The 25,868-nt window shown below is 25.5% G+C and overlaps 14 protein-coding genes across 14 annotated transcripts, besides 25 other annotated features; 5 read left to right on the top strand and 9 right to left on the bottom strand.

Moving 5' to 3' along the window:
• Positions 1–103: 103 nt before the first annotated feature.
• Positions 104–1,234, bottom strand: EDI_325560 (actin; the record flags this gene model as incomplete). The annotated part of the gene is made up of 1 exon (XM_001735709.1): positions 104–1,234. The coding sequence occupies one exon, from the start codon at positions 1,232–1,234 to the stop codon at positions 104–106; it is 1,131 nt and encodes a 376-aa protein (XP_001735761.1).
• Positions 1,235–1,364: 130 nt separating this feature from the next.
• Positions 1,365–1,403: a sequence feature (AT_rich).
• A 213-nt stretch (positions 1,404–1,616) lies between these two features.
• On the bottom strand, positions 1,617–2,189 carry EDI_325550 (superoxide dismutase [Fe]; the record flags this gene model as incomplete). Its single annotated transcript, XM_001735708.1, has 1 exon — positions 1,617–2,189. The coding sequence occupies one exon, from the start codon at positions 2,187–2,189 to the stop codon at positions 1,617–1,619; it is 573 nt and encodes a 190-aa protein (XP_001735760.1).
• Positions 2,190–2,433: 244 nt separating this feature from the next.
• Positions 2,434–2,485: a sequence feature (AT_rich).
• A 4-nt stretch (positions 2,486–2,489) lies between these two features.
• Positions 2,490–2,542: a microsatellite.
• Positions 2,543–2,546: 4 nt separating this feature from the next.
• Positions 2,547–2,606: a sequence feature (AT_rich).
• EDI_325540 (long-chain-fatty-acid CoA ligase, putative) lies at positions 2,565–5,813 on the top strand (the record flags this gene model as incomplete). The annotated part of the gene is made up of 1 exon (XM_001735707.1): positions 2,565–5,813. One exon carries the CDS (start codon positions 2,565–2,567, stop codon positions 5,811–5,813), a length of 3,249 nt encoding a protein of 1,082 aa, XP_001735759.1.
• Positions 5,814–5,866: 53 nt separating this feature from the next.
• Positions 5,867–5,916: a microsatellite.
• Positions 5,898–7,001, top strand: EDI_325530 (protein arginine N-methyltransferase, putative; the record flags this gene model as incomplete). Its single annotated transcript, XM_001735706.1, has 1 exon — positions 5,898–7,001. One exon carries the CDS (start codon positions 5,898–5,900, stop codon positions 6,999–7,001), a length of 1,104 nt encoding a protein of 367 aa, XP_001735758.1.
• Positions 7,002–7,030: 29 nt separating this feature from the next.
• Positions 7,031–7,075: a sequence feature (AT_rich).
• Positions 7,076–7,131: 56 nt separating this feature from the next.
• Positions 7,132–9,147, bottom strand: EDI_325520 (interleukin-1 receptor-associated kinase, putative; the record flags this gene model as incomplete). Its single annotated transcript, XM_001735705.1, has 1 exon — positions 7,132–9,147. The coding sequence occupies one exon, from the start codon at positions 9,145–9,147 to the stop codon at positions 7,132–7,134; it is 2,016 nt and encodes a 671-aa protein (XP_001735757.1).
• A 489-nt stretch (positions 9,148–9,636) lies between these two features.
• Positions 9,637–9,689: a sequence feature (AT_rich).
• Positions 9,690–10,114: 425 nt separating this feature from the next.
• On the top strand, positions 10,115–11,982 carry EDI_325510 (RalA-binding protein, putative; the record flags this gene model as incomplete). Its single annotated transcript, XM_001735704.1, has 2 exons — positions 10,115–10,126; positions 10,183–11,982. 2 exons carry the CDS (start codon positions 10,115–10,117, stop codon positions 11,980–11,982), a joined length of 1,812 nt encoding a protein of 603 aa, XP_001735756.1.
• Positions 11,141–11,173: a sequence feature (AT_rich).
• Positions 11,233–11,307: a microsatellite.
• Positions 11,479–11,551: a microsatellite.
• Positions 11,976–12,006: a sequence feature (AT_rich).
• Positions 12,007–12,034: 28 nt separating this feature from the next.
• EDI_325500 (uncharacterized protein) lies at positions 12,035–12,919 on the bottom strand (the record flags this gene model as incomplete). Its single annotated transcript, XM_001735703.1, has 1 exon — positions 12,035–12,919. The coding sequence occupies one exon, from the start codon at positions 12,917–12,919 to the stop codon at positions 12,035–12,037; it is 885 nt and encodes a 294-aa protein (XP_001735755.1).
• Positions 12,920–12,923: 4 nt separating this feature from the next.
• Positions 12,924–13,041: a sequence feature (AT_rich).
• Positions 13,042–13,297: 256 nt separating this feature from the next.
• Positions 13,298–13,346: a sequence feature (AT_rich).
• A 20-nt stretch (positions 13,347–13,366) lies between these two features.
• Positions 13,367–13,396: a sequence feature (AT_rich).
• Positions 13,397–13,538: 142 nt separating this feature from the next.
• Positions 13,539–13,634: a sequence feature (AT_rich).
• A 64-nt stretch (positions 13,635–13,698) lies between these two features.
• Positions 13,699–17,919, bottom strand: EDI_325490 (uncharacterized protein; the record flags this gene model as incomplete). The annotated part of the gene is made up of 1 exon (XM_001735702.1): positions 13,699–17,919. One exon carries the CDS (start codon positions 17,917–17,919, stop codon positions 13,699–13,701), a length of 4,221 nt encoding a protein of 1,406 aa, XP_001735754.1.
• Positions 14,668–14,695: a sequence feature (AT_rich).
• Positions 16,410–16,437: a sequence feature (AT_rich).
• Positions 16,510–16,530: a sequence feature (AT_rich).
• Positions 17,920–17,934: 15 nt separating the features above from the next.
• Positions 17,935–18,035: a sequence feature (AT_rich).
• Positions 18,036–18,037: 2 nt separating this feature from the next.
• EDI_325480 (uncharacterized protein) lies at positions 18,038–18,673 on the bottom strand (the record flags this gene model as incomplete). The annotated part of the gene is made up of 3 exons (XM_001735701.1): positions 18,038–18,150; positions 18,214–18,445; positions 18,515–18,673. 3 exons carry the CDS (start codon positions 18,671–18,673, stop codon positions 18,038–18,040), a joined length of 504 nt encoding a protein of 167 aa, XP_001735753.1.
• Positions 18,447–18,497: a sequence feature (AT_rich).
• A 29-nt stretch (positions 18,674–18,702) lies between the features above and the next one.
• Positions 18,703–18,757: a microsatellite.
• Positions 18,758–18,787: a sequence feature (AT_rich).
• A 6-nt stretch (positions 18,788–18,793) lies between these two features.
• EDI_325470 (serine/threonine protein kinase prp4, putative) lies at positions 18,794–19,957 on the bottom strand (the record flags this gene model as incomplete). Its single annotated transcript, XM_001735700.1, has 2 exons — positions 18,794–19,782; positions 19,840–19,957. 2 exons carry the CDS (start codon positions 19,955–19,957, stop codon positions 18,794–18,796), a joined length of 1,107 nt encoding a protein of 368 aa, XP_001735752.1.
• Positions 19,958–20,033: 76 nt separating this feature from the next.
• Positions 20,034–20,991, bottom strand: EDI_325460 (uncharacterized protein; the record flags this gene model as incomplete). The annotated part of the gene is made up of 3 exons (XM_001735699.1): positions 20,034–20,294; positions 20,354–20,472; positions 20,517–20,991. 3 exons carry the CDS (start codon positions 20,989–20,991, stop codon positions 20,034–20,036), a joined length of 855 nt encoding a protein of 284 aa, XP_001735751.1.
• A 169-nt stretch (positions 20,992–21,160) lies between these two features.
• On the bottom strand, positions 21,161–21,496 carry EDI_325450 (uncharacterized protein; the record flags this gene model as incomplete). Its single annotated transcript, XM_001735698.1, has 1 exon — positions 21,161–21,496. The coding sequence occupies one exon, from the start codon at positions 21,494–21,496 to the stop codon at positions 21,161–21,163; it is 336 nt and encodes a 111-aa protein (XP_001735750.1).
• A 116-nt stretch (positions 21,497–21,612) lies between these two features.
• On the top strand, positions 21,613–23,034 carry EDI_325440 (uncharacterized protein; the record flags this gene model as incomplete). Its single annotated transcript, XM_001735697.1, has 1 exon — positions 21,613–23,034. The coding sequence occupies one exon, from the start codon at positions 21,613–21,615 to the stop codon at positions 23,032–23,034; it is 1,422 nt and encodes a 473-aa protein (XP_001735749.1).
• Positions 23,035–23,093: 59 nt separating this feature from the next.
• Positions 23,094–23,191: a sequence feature (AT_rich).
• A 433-nt stretch (positions 23,192–23,624) lies between these two features.
• Positions 23,625–23,779: a sequence feature (AT_rich).
• A 678-nt stretch (positions 23,780–24,457) lies between these two features.
• On the top strand, positions 24,458–25,414 carry EDI_325430 (uncharacterized protein; the record flags this gene model as incomplete). The annotated part of the gene is made up of 1 exon (XM_001735696.1): positions 24,458–25,414. The coding sequence occupies one exon, from the start codon at positions 24,458–24,460 to the stop codon at positions 25,412–25,414; it is 957 nt and encodes a 318-aa protein (XP_001735748.1).
• Positions 25,415–25,549: 135 nt separating this feature from the next.
• Positions 25,550–25,592: a sequence feature (AT_rich).
• Positions 25,593–25,868: the final 276 nt, after the last annotated feature.

Genomic DNA, 25,868 nt, shown 5'->3' with positions numbered 1-25,868 from the left:
TTTACTAACTTATCTACTATTTAAATTACTAAACAAAATTTAAATCTAACATAAAATAACTAAAACAAAAAATTTACCAAAATGAGAAGTAAATTAAAAACGCTTAGAAGCATTTTCTGTGGACAATAGCTGGTCCTGATTCATCATATTCTTCTTTGGTAATCCACATATTTTGGAATGTAGAAAGTGATGCAAGAATTGATCCTCCAATCCAAACTGAATATTTTCTTTCTGGTGGGGCAATAACCTTAATCTTCATTGTTGGTGGTGCTAATTGAATCATTTCCTTTTCAAGTCTGGTGTTAATACCTGGATACATTGATGTTCCTCCTGAAAGAACAATATTTCCATAAAGATCCTTTCTAATATCAACATCACATTTCATAATTGAATTGTAGGTAGTTTCATGAATACCATTACATTCCATACCAAGGAATGATGGTTGGAAGAGTGCTTCTGGGCATCTGAATCTTTCATTTCCAACTGTGATAACTTGTCCATCTGGAAGTTCATAGCTCTTTTCAAGTTCACTGCTTGATGCTGCTTTTTGCATTTCTTCATTGAAATCTTCTGCAACATAGCAAAGTTTTTCTTTAATATCTCTAACAATTTCTCTTTCTGCAGTAGTAGTGAATGCATATCCTCTTTCAGTTAAGATTTTCATAAGATAATCAGTAAGATCACGTCCTGCAAGATCAAGTCTAAGAATAGCATGTGGAAGTGAGAATCCTTCATAAATTGGAACAGTGTGTGAAACTCCATCACCTGAATCCATAACAATACCAGTTGTTCTACCTGATGCATATAATGAAAGAACTGCTTGAATTCCAACATACATAGCTGGGGTATTGAATGTTTCAAACATAATTTGAGTCATCTTTTCTCTGTTAGCTTTTGGATTCATTGGTGCTTCAGTTAAAAGAACTGGATGTTCTTCTGGAGCAACTCTAAGTTCATTATAGAAAGTATGATGCCAGATCTTTTCCATATCATCCCAATTGTTGACAATACCATGTTCAATTGGATATTTAAGTGTAAGAATACCTCTCTTTGATTGTGCTTCATCTCCAACATATGCATCTTTTTGACCCATACCAGCCATAACTGAAACATGTCTTGGTCTACCAACAATGGATGGGAATACAGCTCTTGGAGCGTCATCACCAGCAAATCCGGCTTTACACATTCCAGATCCATTATCTACAACAAGTGCTTGAACTTCTTCGTCTCCCATAATTATTTAATGATTATTTTAGTTTGATATGATCTTTAAATACCTGGCTCTTGGAGTTCACTCTTTATTAAACGCTAAAGTTCTCCCTTTTTTTATTTTTTTCACCTCTTTTTCATTTCTTTTTTAGTTCATTTAAATAAAACTCTATTAAATTTATAATAAAAAAATTCCTCTGGAATATTCTATTTTTTATTTTTTAGTTCTCTTTTCAAGTTTAAATCACAAAAATAAAAAATGTTATTGGTGATTTATTGTATCTTAATTTTCATGTAAAAATTCCTTTTGTATTGTATAACTCACACAGTAATCTTACAGTAATACCTTTTTCTTAACAAAAACGAAAAATAAAATGAGGTGATTAGAAAAAAAAGTTAAACTTCACTTAGAGTTGTTCTTCAACGAACTTCCAGTTAACTACGTTCCACCAGTGTTCTAAGTAAGCAGCTCTGTTGTTTCTAGTATCAATGTAGTAAGCGTGTTCCCAAACATCACAAGTTAATAATGGTTTCATTCCATTGGTCATTGGATTAATAGCGTCATGGGTATCAATAATCTCTAACTTACCATCATGTTCAACCAACCAACACCATCCACTTCCGAAATGTCCAACTGCCTTTTCAGTAAACTTCTTCTTAAATTCTTCTAATCCTCCAAAAGCAGCAGTTAATTTAGCAGTTAATTGTTCAGATGGTTTAACTCCACATCCACACATACATTTCCAATAGAATGCATGGTTCCATGCTTGAGCAGCATTATTATAAATTGCTTGAGTTGGTTTTTGTTTAATTAATTCTTCAAGAGTTTTATGTTCTTGTTCAGTTCCTTTTACAAGACCATTTAACTTATTAACATAAGTAGCATGGTGTTTGTCATGGTGGAATTCAAGAGTTTCTTTACTAATATGAGGTTCAAGAGCATTATAAGCATAAGGTAATTGTGGTAATTGGAAAGACATTATTATCTGATGAAGAAAGTACTGTTTTTCAAGTTTAAATAGACTGATGAATTGTGTAGCTTTCTTATTCTTGTGAGGTTTTCTCTGTTAACTTTCAATTTTTCGGAGATTTATACACAGAGAATGAAATAGAACAACTCTCCACATTTAATTTCATTTGTTTATCTTCAACTGTCGTTATTTGCACTACCAAATTGTTGAATTACCAAAAGATGAAGTTTCAAAAAATTAACAACCAAATAACTAATTTTATTTACTATTTTATTATGTTATTATTATTTTGTTATTTAAATAATGGTTATAATAACAAAAAAAAAATAAAAAAAGAATAATTAAAAAATAATAAAAATAAACTAGTTATTAATAAATTATTAAATGAAAAATATTAAAAAACTTTTTGATTATTTTTTTAATTATGAAAGTCAGAGTGATGAAATGAAAATTCATTGCAAATTAAGAAATTGTATTGTTGGTTGTTTAATGTGTGGTTGTGAAATATTGCCACCATCAACATATTATATTTGTTCTGAATGTGAAGATGGATTACACACAGTATGCCCTTCATGTTATCCATATGCAAAAGAACAAAAAGGTCATAAATTTTATAGTGAGTTATTACCATTTTGTCGTGACAATTCAATAATTAAAACCGATGTTTCATTTTCTGATAAATTAATAACATTATTTAATTTGTACAAAGAAAGAAAATGTATTGGATATCGTTGGATACATGGTCAATTAATGAATCATTTTGAATGGATATCTTATCAAGATGTTTTTGAATTATGTTGTGGTTTATGTGAAATGATTAAATTACTGAATATTGAAATTAATGAACCAATTCTTATTTGTGGGGATTCATGTATAGATAGTTATATTATATCATTTTCATTAGCAATTGGTGGATACCTTTGGGTTCCAATAAATCATACATCAACAAAAGAATATGTACATGGAATAATGAATAGATGTAAAATTCGTTTAGCGTTTATATCAAAAAATAATATTGGTTATTTAGAAGAAGAGTTAAAAGGTATTAAAACAATTATTCTTATTGATGATTGTCCTGATGCTTATTCTTCTATTATTTCTCCACAACACCACTACCCAACATTAATGTCAAGTATTAAAAAAAGTAAAACTCTTCCAAAACCACTCATTTGTAATTCAAATACTCCTCGTTTGTTATTGTCAACAAGTGGCTCAACCGGAAATCCAAAACTTGTTATAATGAGTGAAAAAACATTAATGAATTCACTCCAACCATCTCAACCAAATCTTCAAGTTATTACAATTACTTCAACACTAATACGACAACCTTATGATATTATTAATAAAGGGGGATCTATTGCTTGTTATAGTGGTTCAATGGAACGATTGAGAGAAGATATTATTATGGTGAGACCAACATTTTTTGGAGCAACACCAACATTTTGGTATTCATTATATCAAGAATTTTTATTTGAAACAAAAGGTCTTAAAGAACAAGAAGCTATAGAATTATATAAAAAGAAAAGAGTGTTAGGAAATCGATGTAAAAGTGTATTAATAACTGGTGCAAAAAGTTCAGAAGAAATTAAACGATTTTTATTTAAAATTGGATTAATTGTAACTGATGGATATGGAACAAGTGAAACAGGGTCATTAGTTAATATGAGTACAGGAAAAGTTAATGATGGAGTTGAATTAAAATTAATTGATTGTCCTGAAATGGGATATTTTGTAAATTCAAATCCATCAAGAGGAGAAGTTATTGCAAAAACAAGAAAAATGTCAAGTGGGTATTATGGAGACCAACAACTTACTAATCAAATGTTTATTAGTATTGAAGGAAGTATTTATTTTAAAACAGGAGATATTGGTGAAATTGTTAATGGACAAATAAAAATTATTGATAGAAAAGCATTTTGTTTTAAAACTCCTCAAGGATGTTTTGTAACACCAACAGTAATAGAAAATAAATTAAGTAAAATTGAAGGAATAGAACAAATAGTTATTTTTAATGGAATAAATGATCAAGTTACTGCAGTAATTTCATTAAAAGAAAATACTATTGAAAAAGAAGTGTTTAAATTAATCAAAACAACTAGTATTAAAGAAGGATTAAAAGAATATGAAATTCCACAACAAATAATTATTGCAAAAGAACATTTCACTGTAAAGAATGGAATGGTTACGCTAAATGGAAAGATAAATAGAAACAAAATTATAAAACACTATAAGCCATTATCTTCCAATCATCAAATAATTATTAAAGAAACTCAAGTAGAAGAAAACATTTATCAAAATGACTTATTATTAAACCAATGTCCTATTATTTCTAAACAACTTGAAGAAATACTTAGAAATTCAATTAAAAGTATTACACATATTAAAAATATAAATGAAATACTTGAATATAGAATTACTGATTTTGGAGTTGATTCAATTGTTATGACTCAAATTAGTCAATTGATTAAAAAAACATTTGATATTGAAATGAATACCCGTTTACTTTATAAATTTAGAAGTATTGAACAACTTCAAAACTATCTAAATGGAATGCCTTTAATCGAAGAAGAAATTATTTGGGAAGATGAAATCAAACAGGCAATTAGAACTGAACATCAATTACAATTTAGTCAACATAAAAATCAAAACAAAATTCTTCTTTTTGGATGTAATGGATTTGTTGGTAAATTTATTTTACGAGAATTAATTGGAAAAGAAGTTATTTGTATTGTTAGAGGAAATAATTATCAAGAAAAAGTACAGTCATCTTTTAAAGAAACAATTTATTGTATTAATAATAAAAAAGATTATGAAAATTGGTTTAATAAACATGTTCAAATAATTCAAGGTGAAGTTTCTGAACAAAACTTTGGTCTTTCTGAGAAAGTTTATAATGAATTACTTCAATCTATTTCAATAGTTATTCTTTCATCTGGGAGAACTCATATGATGGAAAATTATCAAATGTTATATTCAAGTAATGTACTTTCTGTTTGTCAAGTAATTGAATTCTGTCAAAGAAGTTCTGCATTTTTATTTGATGTATCTTCTTTAAGTGTTCTTTCTGGAAGTCAAATTCTTAATGAAGAAATTGATATTCCAATAACTCACATTAATCTTTTGAATGGATACGCTCAGTCTAAATTAATTGCTGAAAAAGCAATTATTGGTTCTAAAGGATTTAAAAAATGTATTTTAAGACTTGGAACAGCAGGTCCAGATAGACATAGTGGAGTTTCTAATCTTCTTAGTAAATACATTCAAATGATATCACAAATTCTTATTCATAAAAAAGTAAGTTATTCAACATCAAATCTCTATCAATTAATACCTTTTATTCCTGTAGATTATTTTTCTTCTTCACTACGTTCTCTTATTGATCATTATAAAGAATTGAATGAAATAACTTGCTTCCATTTTGGGTGTGAATCTGCATCATCATTAAAACAATTATTAAGTGTTGAACATTTAGAAGAAGTTGATGAAATAGATTATTGGGAAACTGAAGGAATAATAAATGAATTTAAAAGTATTCCATCTATGGAAAACACAGTAAAAGTAAGTGGTCATATTCCGTTGTATTCTCCTAAAGAATGCAAGTTATTTTTACAATGGATAAAAGAACATTGTTAATGTAATTTATATTTTTTTGGAATAACAGTTTATTGTTTTATAAAACTATTTTTAGAATAAAAAAAGAAAAAAAAACTAAAAAAAATGGAAGAAATGAAGAGAAGTTTGGAAAGTAGTGATAATGAAGTTATTCAAAGTCCAATACAAATTGGACTTGATGATATGAGCGAAGAATTATTAGAACAATTTGTTCCACCACCAAGACAAAACACTACACCAAACAAACCATTATTTCTACAAGAATTACCAGTCATACATATTAATGAAGGAATTGAACCACCATGGAAATCACATGAAGAATATGAAGCATTACTTTATTATTCATCACAACCATATATCAGTCATTATAAAAGATTGTTTAAAACAGGATATGTAAAAAATAAAACAGTATTAGTTATACGGTGTGGTTTTGGTAAGGTTGCATTACTTGCTCAGAAATATGGAGCAAGAAAAGTTGTAGCAATTGATGATAGACCAGTGTGGAAATTTTTTAAAAATGTTATAGAAAAAATGTCATTAACAGGAATTATAGTAGAAAATAAAACAGCTGGAGAAGTAAGGGAAAGATTTGATATAATAATTTGTGATTGGATGGGAATTAATTTATATTATGATTCACTATTAAATGAAATAATAAAATGTAAAAGGTTATTAAGAAATAATGGAGAAATTATTCCTAGTATAGGAAGATGTTATATTTGTGGTATTGGAGGATTGGAATATGTTGATGAAAAATATGATTTTTGGAAAAATGTATATGGATATGATATGTCAATACTTGTTAAAAATGTTGTTTGTACTGCATATATTGATTATATAGATGAGTCAAAAGTAATTACAAATCATTGTTTATTATATTCAGTTAATTCAATGACAATTCAAGAAATTGTTAAAAGAACAGTTACTTTCAAACTTTCTTTAAAAAGACCAATTCCTCTTGTTGGGTTTTGTACATATTTTGAAGCAGATATATCTAATCACCGAATATCTACTGGTCCTGGAACACAAACAGTTTGGAGACAATGTTGTTATTTATGTCCATCTCCATTAAATAAATGTAAAATAGATGATGTAATTGAAGGAAAATTTAAAATGTTTCAAAGAGAAACAAATCAACGATGGGTAGTTATAATTCAATATAATTGTGAAAAAAGAGGGTATTCAGGAAAGTATCAATATGAATTTTAATATATGTATTTCTTTTTTGTTGTTTTGTCTTATTTAATAATATTTAAAAAAAAATAATCAAATTCAAAATAAATGATAAATCAAAACATCAAAATTAAATAGAAGTTATGTTCCAAAACCAATTTGTATATTACATTTTCTTATATCCAACAGGAACATAATATTTATTCCAAATATTGTTATTATGTATATATTCCTGTTTCATTGAATCAATCATTTTAATAAGTTCTTCTGCATTAGGTCTTTTATCAGGTTCTTCATCTACACAACTATAATACAGTTGATGTACTGATGGGGGTACATAATTTTTACAAGCCTCATTATATTCTTTTATTTCAAGAGTAGGTCGTTTACCTGCAGTAATTAAATTTAAAATAGCAAAGTCATTTGCTGAAGGAATATTATATTCTTTAAACCAAGGTTTTGTGTATGACCCAAACACAACTCTTCTAAAAATTTCCCAAAAAACAATTCCAAGAGAATAAATATCACTTTTTGTAGTATATAATCCAGAATGTCCATCACTTGGAATAATTTCAGGGGAACAATATGGTATTGTTCCAGACAATTCTTTTAAATCTTTTTCTCGATTTTCAGTAGTATCAAATCGACTCATTCCAAAATCACTAATTTTTAATGTATAATCATTTGTTACAAGAACATTTAATGATTTAAAATCACGATGAAGAATAGATGGTTTATTATTATGTAATACTCCTAATCCAACACTCATTTGTTCACAAAAATTTAATGCAGTAGGAAAATCAATTTGTTGATTTGGATCATTAAGAACATCAAATAAAGAGAAATGTGCACAAAATTCCATAACAATTGATATAGTATCATCTATAACAATTCCAAAGAATTTTACAATATTTTTATGAGCAATAGTTTTTTGTATTTCAAATTCATGAAGAAATTCACTATTTTCTCCTAAATCAATACCTTCATCCATTACTTTTACTGCAACATCAAAGTCTGTTGTTCCTCCTTCCCTATTATTTTTTTTATAAATACCTCTATAAACACTGCATGTTGATCCTGTTCCAACTTTATTTGATCGAGATGGTTTTGTTTCTCCTGTAAATTCTATTTGATTTGATCCAATAGTCCATGAATCTACATTAGCTGGAAGTGATGATCGTTTAGATGATGAAAGTAATGGTTTTCTTTCAGGTGTAGTTACAACAACTGCTTTAATTTCTTTTTCTTCTGGAAGAATTAATTCAAATTTACTCAATGAATCTTTTAAAATAGCTATGTGTTTTTCTTCTTCTACAATAACTTCTAGTACATCAGTTAATTCTTCATCACTTAATGATTTAAGTAATTTTGGATGAAGTTCTTGTTGAAGAAATTTTCTTGCATATAAAGCAACAAATTCATTTGAAATAGATGAAAGCCATTGAAGTAAATTATGAACTTCATATAATTTAGTAATAACTGCCATTGAACCTTTTTCTTTAGCAAGACTTAATGGAGATTCATTTTTATTATTTAAACAATAAATATCAGCACCTCCTTTAACTAATAAATTAATTAAATCCACTCTATTTAAAACAACAACAAAATGTAATGCAGTATTTTTTGCTTTATTAGCAACATTAATATTTGCTCCATTATCAATGAGAAATTGAACAATAAGACCTCTAAGTTTTTGATTTTTAACAGTTTTAATAAGAGGTGTTTCAAGATATGAATTTGTAGCATCAATTTCAGCATGTAATTCAACAAATTTTTGTAAAACTGTTTTATATGATTGAACATTAGCAAAATGATTACAAAAAATATGTAAAGGAGTTTGTTCATCTCTATTTTTTGCATTAACATTTATTCCTGGAAATTGTAATAATGCCATAATAAAAGATGCATCAGAAGTAAATGTATTACATACGTAATGTAATATTGTTTGTTCAGCTTCATCATATTTATTGATATCAGCTTTTACTTTAATCATCACTTTGATTAACTCTTGTGACATCTCAAAATCTTTTCTAATAATCATAGAAACATATAACGGATTCTCCTCTTTCGTTTTAAATTTTTCAAATGTTTTTTTATCTACTTTTTTCTTATTAAGATATTCTTTTACTTTATCAGCTGTCTCATTACGTACAATATTGATTAATTTCGTCTTCTTGAACATGAAATATAATGATTAAAGTTCGTCCTTCCATTTTTTTTTCTTCCAAAAATGGTTTTCTTTTTATAGATTTCATTTTTCTTTTTCCAGTCATTCTTCTTTTCACTTAATAATTTTGTATTTTTTCGGGAAATATCTCCTATTACTATTGTTGTATTTTTATAAATGATTCTATTTATAAAAATAGAATGAAATAAAAACAAAAATAGAAAATGCCTGTTAGTTTCAAAAAAGGAAATAGAACTTATAACAAATCATCACTAAACCTTTATAAGTTTCATTTTATAATGACAGACTTTTTGATTCAATTGAATCGTAATAAAATTATGGATCTTCTTTGATAGCTATGAAGTAAAATTAGGAAAGATACAAATGTAACAATAGAGTGTTCATGAGGCATTGTTTTTTTTTATTTTTCAAAGAGAATAATAGAGATAAATGAAGTTCCAAAGATATTATTTATTTAAAGTATCAATACCATTGAATAAGTAGAAAAAAAAAAAAGAAAAACAATTAATTAATTTTTTTTTAAAAACATAAAAATTCAGAAGGTTAATCCAATAAGGGTTATTTACTAATTAATAAAGAAATCGATAATACATAATGAGAAAGAATTGAAAAAGGACTAATTGTTTATTTGAAAAAGTAGCAAAGATTAGAATTAAAGAGCTGTTAAGAAATGAACAAGAAAAGAAAAAAGGATGAAAAAAAACGCCCATTTAATTTTTTTAAATAGTTATTTTTGATGCTTAGGAAATTTCAAGATGAAAATAAGTTGAAAGGAATAATTTATAGTTCATAGAACTCAAAGGTTACAAAGTTATTAAAGTATACAATCTTTCTAATTACTTATTTGAGGATATTAATAACTTAGGAAAGTAAAATGAAATTTAAGGGGTATTTGTAAACAAGAAAAAGAAAATACAAAAATAGTGTTTAAATAATTTTAATCTAATAATTCAATTGTGTAATGACACAAGAAGTTTGGATAATCATTTTCTATAATTCTATTGCAATAGTTCAATGTTTATTATATAGGTAAGTGCTGTATGTGATGTTTTTTGTGAGGGATACAAAAAATGGAAACAAGAACTTGTTGTTTATGATATTAACGAACAAATGCTTATTGTTTATGTTAATGAAAAACGGTTAAGACCAAGTTTTAGAATGTCATTAAATGATGGAATTTTTGTTAAATTATTGAATGGAAGAACTATTGAAGATAAAAAGATTGAATATGGATTTGTTCTTATTGATAAAAGAGATCACTCATTCGTTCGAATTGTCTTTAACAATTCAAAAATACATGCACAGTTCTATATTCCAATTGCAAGAGAATGTGAATGTTTTGGTTGTTTTGGTATTCCATTAGATATTGCTGTTCAACGAGGAGAATGGAAAGTTCCATTACCAATATATAGGGCAATTCAATACTTACTTGAAGGAGATAACCTTCAAACTGATGGATTATTTAGGGTGAGTGCAGCAGGAAGTTTATTAAGTCAAACAAGAAATAGGTTAGATAAAGGAAAAGATATTGATCCATCTGAATTTTGTGATGCAAATGTTGCAGCTGGTATTATTAAATTGTATTTACGATCATTACCAGATTCATTAATTCCTGTTGAATTTTCTGATAAATTTATGAACATTGTTCGTTTAGAAGATCCTCAACAACAAATAGAACAGATAAAAGAATTTATTAAAACACTTCCAGAACCAAATTTGTTTGTTTTTAAATACTTATTCATGTTTTTAACAAAAGTTATGGCAGAATCCAAAATTAATAAGATGGTTGCAAGTAATATTGCTATTGTTTTTTCACCAAATTTATTATTCTATGAAGATAATCAAGATGGACTAATGTTATCAAAAAATGTTAACGATTTAATTGCTAAAATAGTAGAACGTTATGATGAAATTTGTGGAACAATTGAAGAATTTCCAGGTAATTTTCCTAAATTTAATCCTCAAAAAGAACAAGTTGATCACGAAGATTTTATTATTAAAAAGAAAAATTTAATTTTAAGGAAGTCTGTTCTTTTTACTGATATTGGAAAAAAAGTTGGACTAAAGAAAGAAACTGCTGAAGAGAAAAAAGCAAAAGAAGAAGAAATTGAAAAAGAAAAAACAAAAGAAGAAATGGAAAAGAAAGAACGAGAAAGATTAACAAAATCATGTAATAATTTAAATGCTCCTGAATCATCTTCATCAAATGTTAGTCTTGAAAAAGATGATAAAAGTGATGATTCTTCTAAATCTATTCAAACACCTCGTGGTGGATTATTTGATTCTATTGTGAATTTCCCTAAAAATCATTTAAGACCAACTCCTAAAGAAGATAAAGAAGAAAAAAAACAAGGTAAAAAAGAAGTATTAATGAAAAGAAAATCAATAAAACAAAAAAGTGATCCAATGGAAATATTAAATATGAGAGTTGGAATTATTGAAAGTCAAATTCAAGCTATTTTCCAAATGATGATTGAAATGAATAAAACAATTGATGCTATTGCAATTAAAAATGGTATTACACCAATTCATGAACAAGTTGAAAAAGTTCAACAACCATTAGATTCATTTATCTCTTCAGAGTCATGTATTTCAGACCATTCATCTTATACTTCTGATAATAAAAGTCATAATTCTTCAAAAGTCTCAGAAATGTCAGTTGATGTTGTTACTTCAGAACCAATCACACCTAGTATAAGTACTCCTCGAGTAGTTGAACATCAACCATGTAAAGAGTCTTCAGTCGACGAAAAAATTCCAACAAGAAAAGTAACAAAACAAGATGAATCAAAGAAGAAACGTCTTTCAAGAGTATTTAGTTCAAAATAATACTTTTTTTTATTAAATTTAAAAGAAAAAACATGAGATGAAATTCATTTTTTTAATCAAATTTAACTTTATCTTTTGGTCGTTGATATTTGTCTTCATTAACTACTTCAAATTCCTCAGGAGTATATCCTTTTTCAACTTCTTTAAATGATTCTTTAAATGCTTCATCAATAATTTGTTTTTGACTATCATCAAGTCTATTTCCAAGTGATACAGTAACATCTTTTTGAACACTAAGTCGTTTTAATGATTTCTTAAATTTCTTTGCCTCACATTTTTTCTTAACAAGATCAGGAGTTATTTGTTTATTTTTTTTCATGGACTCAATTAATTCATGATCAGTAACATAGAGTCCTTTTTCTTTTAATTGTTGTTTTACAAGTTTTCTAAATGTCTCAGCAGAATTAACATCTTGTTCAACATAACTACGTAATACTTGTGGAATAGTTAGTAGACCAATTAATAAACAAAAACTAAAGAATTTTACTGGAATAATAGTTAATATAGTTACTATTAATATTCCAGTAAATAACATACAATAAAATATCATAACTTTTGGTACATCTTTAGATAAAATACCTATCTTCTCATAAACCATTTCTCTAAAATGTTTAATTGGTTCAAGAACACTTTTTTTAAACCGGGTGTATTGAATATGTTTTACTTTTCCTTTCCATGGAAGCTTTTTTGATTCAACAACAATGTCTAAATGAAGAACAATAAGAAAGAGAGAGATGTAAACCAAACACACTGAAAACGAATTTAAAAAATCAACTAAGCTACAAATAAACATAAAAATTCCAAAAGATATTCCAGCAACAGTAAAATATGCTGTCGACCCATTATTTCCACTAAAACAATTATAAATATATGCTATATCCATTTTATGTTCTTTCCACCAACTAACATTTCCTTGAAGAACATCTGAATAAGACATTTTCTTTTTATTATAAGTTTCTTTTATTTTATTTTTTAGTTTTATCATTTTAATATGTTTTTCAATTTTTTTAAATGAAAAATTATTAAAATTATTGTTTTAAAATTATTTTCTTTAATTATGACGTTTATTAAAATCATCAAACTTTTTTCATTTTATTTCAAACATGTTTTTAAAGGTAATACAACCAAAATATAAAAATGTTTTTTCTTCCAAATATTTAAACCTTTATTCATTTCTTAATGACTTTTCATTTACATCATCAAAGTGATATAGTTCTTATTTTTTTTTTGTTTTTCTTAGGATAATTGATTTATTAAACAACAATTTATAAATGTTATAGGCTCATTCTCTTTCTTGAAAATTATTAAACAACTCTTTTTAAATAAAACAAATTTTTAAAACAATAATTGGAATATTTTTAATACTTTCGAATAAAAAGTTTGGATAATAATTTTAAATTTAATAATTTTAAATGAACAAATAACAATAGAATTACATTTAATCTAAATTGGATAATACTGTATACAACTTAGTGAGAAAATAACTCTTTAAAAAAAGAGAATTAAAAGTTATACCAATAGTAAAAGAAATGTATTGAGTTTAAATGGATTGAAAGTATTTTATTTGAATAATAAAATTATAATAAAACAGTTTTAATATAACAAAAACATTAATATAAGTTATTATAATTTAAAATAAAGATTTTATATTTGTTCTGCTTTAAATCTCAACAATAATAAACCTAAATAATTACTAAATGATTAAATTTGAAGAAATTAATTGAAAGAAATTGAATGTGAAATATCTCCAATTAATTCTTTTGAATTGAATAATAAATCTTTAATTTTTTGAATTTGACATGATGGAAAATTTTGAATACGTTTAGTTGTATCAGCATTTACTTCAATACCATTAGAAGTTGATGTAAATGAAGTGATCAAAGTACCAAGACAATTCCAAATTAAAGAAACATCATTTTCACAACAATTTCTTTTAAGATAAGACAAATACCATTCATTTTGTTTTTTCCAAAGAATTATTGCATATTGACCATTTGAATCAAATCGCCCAACAAAATCAATCACCCCAAAAATACCTACTTTATTTGTTAAACTTCTTCCAAATTCAAAATGAAAATCAAAAGGTAATGATGGCATTCTAGTTCTTCTTGGCTTTCTTCTTTCATTTAATCCTTTTGGATTAATAGATATATTTTCAAATGAATTAATTAAATAAACTCTAATACCAAAATTTCCAGTGAGAAGTAATTCAAATTTTTCTTTAGTAAGAATTATATCATATGGAATAACTTTATGATCAAACAATGAACTAGAATGTGGTAGTCTATATATAAATGCTGATAATGATTCAATTGGTTTTATTTTGTAAAGTCCTAAAAATAATGAAATTAAAGTTGAAGTACCAAATTGATCCATTAAAACATTTTTATAACTTGAAATTAATAATGAAGGTGTTGATTCAATTTCATTAAGATCAAATGATGGTAAAATTAAAGTTAATGAAATACCTCCAAGACTACTTAAGTATTGAATAAAAGAAGGAGAACTTTCATTTACACCTTTGTTTTGAATTTGAATTGATAATGAAATAGGATTAATTTTAAGATAATCTACAATTAATTGCATTGGATTAGATACTTTATATCGTTTTAATAATCTAAAATCATCTTTTAATTGAATTAGTTTAGAAATTAGTAAAGTATCTGTTTGTATTTTTAATGGTTGAATATTAAATGTTAAAAATTTAATATATGTTAAACTTGTTTGAAAAGAAGGAACAAATGATATTCCAAAATGAACCATTCTTTGAGTCTCTTCTTCTATCCATTCTGATTTTTCATAATTCATTGAAACAATACTTATTGGTCCAACATTATCTTCCCACATTGAATCAATTTGAAAATAATCACAACAAACTTCTAATGCTATTTCTTCATTTATTCCTCCAATACATTTAAATCCAAAAATACTTCCAAATATTATTTCTTTAGCAAATTTATCAAAAACACTAATTCCAATAGTTAAAATTTTTAACTCCATTATTTCAATACTATTTTCTTCTACTTCTTCTTGATATTGAATTTTCATAACAACTCCTTTTTCAAGTTTAAATGAAATAATACAATTGTTATCATTAATTTTTATTTTTGTTGTATTAATTTTAAAAGGTGAAACTTCTGTTCCATTAATGATAAATATCTTTTCTTTATTTAAATCTTCCCATGCAATTGGACATCCTTTCATTGATGGAATATGAAAAATATGTTTACACATTTTTTGTTTAACATCTAAATCAATATTTAATTCATTTTCTATTCTCAGTGTTGGTGATGAACATCCAGATAAGGTACATACAAACACATCATTTGTTCTTTTAATTGATACATGGTATATTCCATCAAAAAATAAATCACTTGACATTGACTGATCTAAATTTAATAATCTTTTAATACCATTTCGTTCAAGTAATATTTGTTTAGTAAGTAATGGGATCATTGATTTTGGATATATCACTCCTTCTTGTTGGTGTGTTTTAAAGTTAAATGTATAATTTGTTTCATTATGAAAAACAAATTTATGTTGTAATGAAACAAAAATAATATGTTCACTTGGTTTTGACTGGTAACAATGTTGAGATGAAGTAATAATATATTGTTGTGTTTTACATGATGCAATAATATTATAATTTAACCCAACAGAAACATTAAATGCATAACAATCGCTTTTATCTTCTATTACAAATGTTGTACTCTCAGTAACAACAGAAGTACTAGATGGATATGCTTTAAGATCATTCATAACTTTCAATTCATTCCACATAATTGGAATAATTGAATTATTAATTACATAAACAGGAATCCATATTTCAAGTGTTGTTATTCCAAGATTTGTTGTAAGTTTTCCTCTCATAAATTCATTAATTTGAAATGGCTGGTCATTTGAAGGTAATTTAAAACAGTATCTTTCTTGTGAAGGAAGATAATATCCATTCAATGCCTCTTCTAATTTTAAACTTATTTCTGTTGGAATATTAGTTATTGTTTCTGAGTGGAATGGATCAATAACAAGTTGACTACGTTTTGAATTTGATTTGAGGTGATAGTTAGTTTTATATGGTAATGACGAAATGATTTGGAATCTATTATATAAATGAATTTCATAAAAACTAATAGAATCAATTGATGATGTATTAAATATCATTGATATTGAATGATTGGATAATGATATAACCTCATTCTTTAATACACCATCATTATGTTGTTCATTTACATCTGGCATTGGAATAAAAGAACCATTAGATAAGATAAGATGAATAGGAATTGTAGTAATTATTGGATGAAATGAATATTCTTTAAATGGTGGTAAAATAACATTATACGGTTTTGGATTTTGAAGACTTTTAAAAGTAAGTGAAAATTGTTCATTAATATGATTTATAAGAAGAATACCACTTGTTAATGTCAAACAATTATTTTTATATAATACAATTAATTTCCCACTAAACTTTCCATTTCTTAAAAGATTATATTGACTTGTTTTAAGATGAATTTGAATAGGTTCAAATCCATTAATATAAATAATAAATAAGTCATTAAATGAAATTAACATTTCTGTTAATTCATTAATTTTATATTCTTTTATTGGTGTTTTAACAATAACCTTAAATGGAGTTGTATTTTTAAATTGAATCATTTTAAAATCTGACAAAGAAACAGAGTCATTATCTGGTTTCTTTTGAAATGAATAACAAAAATCATTAATATCTTTCATAAAACTTGGAAAAACATTTAATGCAACTTCTTTACAAAAGATTTGAGGGACATTCCTTTGTGATGATTTAATAGTAAAATTTGTTGGTTCTAAAATGAAAAACCATTCATCTAAGTCATACACAAAACTAGTAATTTGAACATACCCATCACCATCCCATTTAAAAGAAGCATCTTCATTCATAACTCTTCGAATAAATATTTCTTCAAATGATAATTTACAAATTGGATATGACCACCATTTATTATATTCATTATCATCTTTATATATTGAAATATCAATATTTCCATGTAACTGAAGTGATCTTAAAGCTTTTTTAACATTTTGAGAAACATTTAAATGAAAAGAATGTTGAATTGAATATAAATCAATTGGATAATATTCATTATTTGTATTTTCATTACCAAAATGATGATATTGCATATATAATTGTTTTAAATTACAAATATCTGATGATGAAATATTAATATCAATATTATCATTACAAACTTCTAAATTCCAATAAATATCTTTTATTTTATTTCTTTGTAATATAAGAATAGTCGTTGTAGGACAAAGAATATCTGGAACTTTTGTAATAACGTGACTTGAAGAAATTATTTGATAATTCATTAAAATTATTCTTAATTGTTCATTTCCCCAATCATTTGAATAAGTCATACTTGTATATCCTTTTAATTGAAACACATCTAACCATTCTTTATCTTTAATATAAAGAATCCAATGTTTAATAAAACACTGATAATCATTATAACTATTTATTGTATTTATATTTTCTTTTGACTCGCCATCAATTAAAGATGAAATAAAATTGAATGAACGTTTAATAGACATCCAAATGAAATGAATAGTTTGAATAATTGTATTCATTATTGGTTTTAAAAATTCAATACATTGTTTGATTTGAATAGGAGAAATAGCAATTATTGGTGATGAAATATTTATTGATATTTTTTTTAATTGACTTTCTTCTACTTTCTTTTCAATTTCAATAAAATTTGTTTGCTCGTTTTGAGGTGAATTAACTAAACACGTTTTTATATTCTCTTTACAATTAATATCTTGAACTTCTATTACTTTAATATGTCCTTTATATTCTTTACCTTCTTTTTGAAAAAAAACTTCTTTAATATTCATTAAAAATGACTCGTTGATATTTGTATGAATCCCTTGACAGTTGACTTTGAACCTAACTCGAAATCCCATCACCTGTCTTAACTCAATTATTTTATGTTTTTTAAGTTCTTAATAATTTTATTTTTTAAAAAACAAAAAATATCACTAACAAATTGTTATAAATAACAATTTATAATTATTATTTTCTTTATTCATCTTCATCTAATCCTGCTAATGGATCAAATAGTTCTCCTTCATTTGTTTGTTCTTTATAGACAGGTTCAGCTGCCTTTGGTTTATTCATTTCTTCCATTTTTTGTTCTATAATTTGATAAGTTATTAAAATAATTAAAAGAATAGAATTGATGAATAAAATTAACAAACTTAATTTCTCTTCTTCTTTTGCTTTATCAATATCTAATATTTTCTTGTAAATATCAACGTATTTCTTTAATTGTAAAATAAATGGAATATTTGGGTCTTGAGATTTAACGGTGCATTCATGTAAAAATAATTTTTCTTGTAAAAACAATGAATATAAATCAGATCCATGCATTTTCTTTTGTCCATCTTTTTCAATAAGAATAACGTCATGCATAATCCATCGATATCTTTCCTATTTAAATTAATTTTGTTATTTCTTTACTATAAATTATTTATTTTTTTAACAAAACGAAAAACAAACAAAAAACTCTGCTGGAGAAGTACTTTCTTGTTGTCCTTTTTTCTTTGATGACTTTTTATTTTTTCCTTTTTTCATTAATGATACATTAATATTTAATTTACTTTCTCTTAATTTGAATAATTCTTCAATTGTATAGATATTTATTTTTTCTGTTGACATGTAAAATTATGTCATTTTGAAGTTCTCTTTTTTCCTTTTCTTTTTTATTGCTTCTTTTTATTATTTATTTTATTATTATTTATAAATTATTAAAACTATTAAATTATATTATTACTTAAACTATTCTTTTGATTGAGTAAAGAATAAATGGTTTAACGCTTGAATCGAATTAAATCGTTTTGTTGGATCAATAACAAGAAGTTTTTCTAATAATTGTGCAAATGTATATACTACTGATAAATGTTCATTATTTTCTTTTAATGAATGAATTAATTTTGATGCGATTCTAATAGGTTGTTGAGAATAAGAAATTCTTCTTGCAAACTCTTTTCCAAACACATCTGTTTCATAATGAATGAATTTAAAATCTTGTGTAAAATGACTTGATGAAAGTTTTCCTTCTCGAATCATTTTATGAGGAAATGAACCTTTAAGTTGAATAATTTGATATAACATATCATTATTACTCTCACCAGTAAATAAAAATGAATGTGTAAATAATTCATATAATGTTACACCACTACTCCAATTATCAAATGATCCATCAAATGGATATCCAATCATTACTTCTGGTGGTCTATAATATCTACTTCCTAATTCACTATCAATAGTTAATTCATATGGATGAAGTGCTGTACCAAAATCTGCTAATTTGATTATATCTGAATGAAGGTTAATTAAAATATTATCAGGTTTAATATCACAATGATATATTTCACATTTTGTATGTAATACATGAAGAGCTTCAAATAGTTGTTTTCCATAACGTTGTATATGAAATATATCAATTCCTTCTTCATTTGGTTTATGTGATAATAATTCTCTCAAACTCATATCCATTTTTTCAAGAACAATACAATAATGATCTTTATACATAAATTCACTTATTAACTGAACAATATAAATTCCTTTTAATGACATTATTTCTTTTACTAATTGTGCTTCTTTTTGTGATAATTTTACCATTCTTTCATTTTTACGAATAATTTTTAATGCAACTTCTTCTTTTATTGTTGTTATTTTTTTAGCTAAATAAACAGTTCCAAATGTCCCTTGTCCAACCTTCTTTTCTAGTTGATATCCATTTACAACTTCTCCATTTCTTCCAACTATAATGAATTATTATTCCTTCTTTTTATTCATCTCTTTCCAAAAAGAATACAAACGAAAATATCCATCTTTGTCTGTTATTGATTCAATAGCTTCATTGAACTGGTGTTGTTCTTTTGTAATGGGAATATCAATAGAACTATCATCCCCAAAAATGTCTATTTCACTAGACATATTTAACATTTTTAAGTTTATTATTCTTCTTTTTTTCATAGAAATTAAATAATGATAAAACAATGAATGACTGAATTTATCTTAACTTCTTTGATTCAAACATAAATTGTGTATTTTCTACTATTTTCTTATCAGTACAGGCTAAATGCACCCACTTTTCTGTTAATTTTTTGTGACGTTCTAATGTTGTTTTAATTTGTTCATGAGTTGTTTTTACTAACTGAATAACATCTATTGACAAATCTTTTTTTCTTAATAAAGAAATAATAATCGGCTGAGCTTTTTCTAACTTAAATATTAACTCATTTGTTTCTGTGTCTTCTTTCAGTTGTTCTAACTTTTATAATTAGTGGTTTTCATTTTATCTAATTAACAATTATATTAAAAACAACAAACTTCCAAAATAGTTAAATAATCAAATGACTGGTTTAAGAACTGACAATAACCAATTAATTGTTCACACTCATCAATAAACTTTGATTTAGATACTTTTGTTACAAATGAAATTTCTTTGTCTATACTATTATGTTTGTCAATAAATTAATTAAAATAAACAAACCGAAATGAGCTGCTTCAGGAAATTCAATACCATGTTGAATTATTTGTTCATAAGTATCTTTGAATAGTAAGTCATTTGGGAATGATTCTGTCATTCCTCGAATAATTGACAAGAGTTTCTTCTTTGTTTCAATTAGTACATTAGTTCGTAGTAGTATTGTGATAAAACAATCTTGCCAAGCACTTGTTGAATACAAATCAATAAGTTCTGGACATTCAATAATTGTTTGTTGAAGTAAAACAAGAGATAAATAAACAACATTATCTCTTTTATTGAGCATTCTTTTTCTTAATACATTCAATAAATCTTTAGCTTTATTCTTATTGGCTTTTAGTAAGTTACATATTCTTAAGTTAGTTGATTCATCAATAATTTTGAGATCTGTAGCTGTTGCATATTCAACTAATTGAGCTGCTAAGTCCCATGTTATTTTTCTTTTTAGTGTTTTAGATTTTTGGGATTTATTCATTGACATAAATAACTGAAATCCTTCTTTGGAACATGAAGTCTATCTTAGATTCTCTTTTCATCTCATTTTGTCATTTCTTTTCTGTCATATCATTTTATTAAAGTCATCGTATCACTTTCTAGTGAAAAGGTAATGAAACCAGAACTGAAAATAATCGAAGTATTCAATCAACTGTTTATTGGCCAAAAGAATTCATAGTGAGATAATTCATGGCTTGTTGTGCTTTCCAATTAATATAAAACTCGTGTTGTTTTTCCAAATAATTTTTCATTGCGACTTGAATCTTTTCTTCAGTGATTGGGCCTCTTCCTATAAGTGAATTAATTGCAGTATTTCTTAGTACAACAAGGTCTGTTGTCATAAAATCTTTTTCTTCATCTTTTGAATGTGGACAACACTGGTCATATAACTTTAATAAAATTTGAGTTGTAGAATTATTGGTATCATCGCTAAGTTCAATTGGCATTATATTTTGATTATACATAGAGGCAAGTTGTTGTTCAACGTTCATTAAATGAAGAATAAAAAATAAGTTCTTTTGAAGAAAAAAAAAGTTTTATTTTCATCTAAAAAAAAGGAAAAACCCAAAAGAAGACTAAGGAATCTAAAATTCATTTCATTTGTCCAATGAGCTTTAGAAGTGTTGCATCATTATCTAACATTTGTAATCAACGAAATGAAATACATAGACAACTCAGAAACAAAAAAAGAGATCAATTATTACAAACAAAAAGAGAACCACACTCACTTCCTGATGTTTGTTCGACAAATGATTTTCCAATAGTTGTAGATAATCTTCAAAAAAGAATAGACGTCGAAGAAAATTTAAGAAGATTACGTTTTATCATTGTTAAAACGAAAGGGAATTGTATTGATACTTTAATTGATTATCATGGTCTTCCAGCAATTAGCCAAATTCTCACTGATAAAAGTAGTAGTACTAATAGTTTAGAAAGTTGTTTATGGATTTTTATTAATATTACTTCAATGAGTGATGTTTATGTATTTCATGTTTTATCATTAGGAATATTAAGTTATGTATTAACACTAACACAACACTCAGTTGAAAATATTAGGACAAACGCATTATGGGTTATCAGTAATATTGCTACAACAAAAAAGGCATTTAATGATAATGATGTTCTTCAATATTTATTACCAACAATTACTCAAACTTTAAAAATGTATATTGACAACACACCAACAGTTGAAGCGTGTGCTTCAATATTTGAAAAGATCACATTAATTAATCAATACCAATATCAATATTATCATCCAATCATTGTATTATTTTATGGATTACCTCGATATCCACATGAATTTATTGATGGAATGACTCAATTAATTACACAAAAACAAATGAAAAAAGCGATATTCTCAAATGAGAGATTATTACCCACATTGGCATCTTTACTTGACCCACAACATTCTCAATTAACCCAATCAATATTAACATTCTTTGTACAAGTCACAAACTTAAGTCAGAAGTATTCTCAAAAATTATTTGATGATGATACATTTGAATTTATTTTTAATAACTTTAAAGAAAGAATTCGTTTATTGAGGGAAAATGAAACTGAGTCACTTGAATTATACTTTATTATTTGGGGAAATCTCTGTCTTCTTGGAGGAAATGCTATTAAATATATTGATGACCATAAAGTTCTTATTCAAATATTAGCAACATTTCAGTGGTATATTAGAAGTGATTATGATTCGTTAGTGTTTGTATTTAATAATATTATTCTCTATGGATTTTATGAAGTTAAAGAATATATTTGTTGTGAACAACTTTTTTTGATTTATACTTATTTCTTAAAAGATATTGATAAAACACCACAAAGTACTTATGAAGCATTAAATGCATTAAGATTATTATTAGTTTTTGGAGATGAAAATGACTTAGATACTAAAAATTATTACGTTTCAACAGGATTGGAAAGTATTATTAATGAACTTTGTTCTAATTCCATTAGAAAAATATCTGACTCTGCTCAATTTATTTATGATTTGTTTGAGGTTGAAGATAATTTAGAAATGTCAGAATGAGTATTATTTGAAATTTGAATGATTTGAAATTTGAATGAACCATATTCTTCTTGTTACACTTAATTAAAATTATTTCTTTTTTTATTTTGAGTAAAAATATTACTAATTTTCTTTTCTTTAAAAAAAATAAATTGAGAAATATAAATATCTTTAAAATGGTTTCATAATACTAATTTATTAATTGATTTCAATTAACTGAATTAAACAAACATCTTTATCACTTATTTTACACCTTTTTTATTTCTTTTTTTTATACTAGAAACTAACTTTACTATTATTTATTAATGCCCTGATTAAATTAAAAAATCTTCAACTCATATTCTCCAATTTTATTAAACATAGATACATTTCTGTATCAACAAAAAAGTAAGAACAAGTAAAGACATTATACTTATTTAAATTATCAGTTATTATGATAAACTATATATTATCCATTAAAAATTCACAAAAAATAAATTAGATAGATACAACAAATAACATCTATTCTTAATAGATGCACCTATATCATTTATGCACATATACATATATTTATTTTTAATCAATACAACTCTTAGAATATATCTAAATGTTATTTTCAATCATCAAATAAGAAAAAATAATATTTAGTAAGTGTATTAAAAAAATACATTTAAAAACAAAAGAATACTGATAAAAAAATCAAAATTACTTTAATTTTATTTATAAATTGATTCTGTATAATATAATTACTTATATACATATTGCTTTATTAATACTTAATAAATAACTGAAAGATGACTAACTCGATAAACTGGTCATAATCAAAGTCAAAACCATATTATGTTCCTTCAATTTACAAAAAAATAATTTTTTTAGGATAGTTTTTAGTAATTAAAAGTAATAACTTGTTAATTTATCCAACAGAGTTTTTAATACTAAACCTAATAAGAAAGAGTATGTATCTTAACAAAATCCTCTTTTGAAAAAAGAGTTAAGGAATAAAAATTCTCGATGTTTTGAGAATGTAATATAACTCTAATCAATAAAATATATTTTAAAAAGAAGAAATACTTGGTTTTATTCAAAGAATGAGTAATTTTTTTTCAAAGTTTTTTAAAATAAAAGGAAAAAAAGTTATATTTACACAGAGGAATAATTTTAGCAAAAACATGAAAGAGAAAATAGAATTTGGAGTAACCAAGAATGAGACTTTCTCTCTAAGTTAATTTTTTAAAGTGAATACAAAATATCTGCAATTCTATAAAAAAGAATGATAGAATTAAAGAAGTTGAAATAGAATTAGATTTAAGTATAAAAATAGATGGTATTGACTATTCTATTTAAGAAGAAGTTTACAAACAAACATTTAGATTCCTTTATAGTGAAAGAATAAACTTGTATAACAGTTATTGAAATTAAATCAAGATTTCTTAAACACTAAAACTAATAATTGATTTATCACAATATGGGAAACCAAGAGGGTAGAAGTCAATGTATGGCTATTGAAGATATTGCTCTTGGCAAATGTAGTCCAATGTATGGAAGGTCTGGTAGTCTTTCTCCTATAGACCAACCTTTCAAAGAAAGCTCCAAAGAAGTTTTCACTCCAAGACTTTTTAAGACTCCACGACTTAATTCTACTGAAGTTCAAAGTAAAAAAAGAGCGTTTTCTTTATCACGGGTTAATCAAACAACCCCCTCATCACCTAGAAAATTAAAAAATATAGAAATTTCATATACTCCATCTAGTTATAAAGCAGAAAATACTTTTATTAATATAAATTGTATTGATCACCGAAGAGAAGATTCTCGTTCAAGGTCTAAAAGTCATTCACTTTCAAACTCTAAGTCAGTGTCAAGATCAGCATCTCCTTCTTTTAATAAAGAAAGAGAAATAATACGACTTAATGAAATAAAAGTTAAAGACTATAGAATAGAAAAATTAAGAAATTGGATTGGAAAAAGTAATTATAAAATAATTTACGACAGTAAATTAGATGGTCTTACAGCACGTGATTTAAATTCTCATGTTTGTGGAAAGGGTAATATTGCTTTTATTGTATTAAGAAATGGAGGGGAATGTTTTGGATGTTATCAACATGATCCAATTGCACTTTCTAGACCTACAAACAACAAATTATTTTCTTCAAATCGTTTCTTTTTGTTTGTCTTTAATGGAGCATTAAATTCTACGTTTAAGAGAAAAACTGAAGAAACAATTATTGTTCATCCAAACAATGATCCATATTTTGTTTTCACTGCTTGTTCTGCATTTTGGATTCTTCAAGATGGAACAGTTTCATTTCATCAATTAATAAAAGAAAATTATATTATTCCAGATATTGTAACTAACCCATTTTGTTGTAAATCACTAATGAAGAAAATACCAATAGACACTTTGCTTGCTGTCCAATGGTATTAATTTGTATGTAATAAAATAATTCAATAATTTTTAGGGTTTTCATTTCTCTTAAGTTTCGAATTATTATTTGAATGAAGAAAAATTATCAATAAAAACTCAAAGAAATTAACTTTTTAATTCATAAATTACTCCTTCATTTTTATTTTAAAAATTAACAAAAATAAAACATAAAATTTATGAGAATTTACTCAATTGAATGCTTTAAAGCTTAGCAAGCATGAATCTTAGCACAGATGGCATTAGCATCAACTTTGTCTTCAATGAGTTGAATGAGTTTATCAACTCCAAAGTCAAGAACCTTAGTGCAAAGAGTAGCAATAAATCCTGAAGCTTTGTTGCAAAGGCTATCAATGTAATCTTTTACTTTATCAGCTCCCTTAGTGGTAAGGAGGTTTTCAAGAGTGTTAATAAGTCCAGTGCAAAGATTGCAGACAATTGGTCCTTGGCGGAGAGT

This window comes from Entamoeba dispar, genomic scaffold, assembly GCF_000209125.1.
Source record: "Entamoeba dispar SAW760 scf_1105229459313 genomic scaffold, whole genome shotgun sequence".
NCBI lineage: Eukaryota > Evosea > Mastigamoebida > Endamoebidae > Entamoeba > Entamoeba dispar.
Note: the sequence above shows the minus strand (reverse complement) of the source record. Positions and strands in the feature narration are given on the sequence as shown.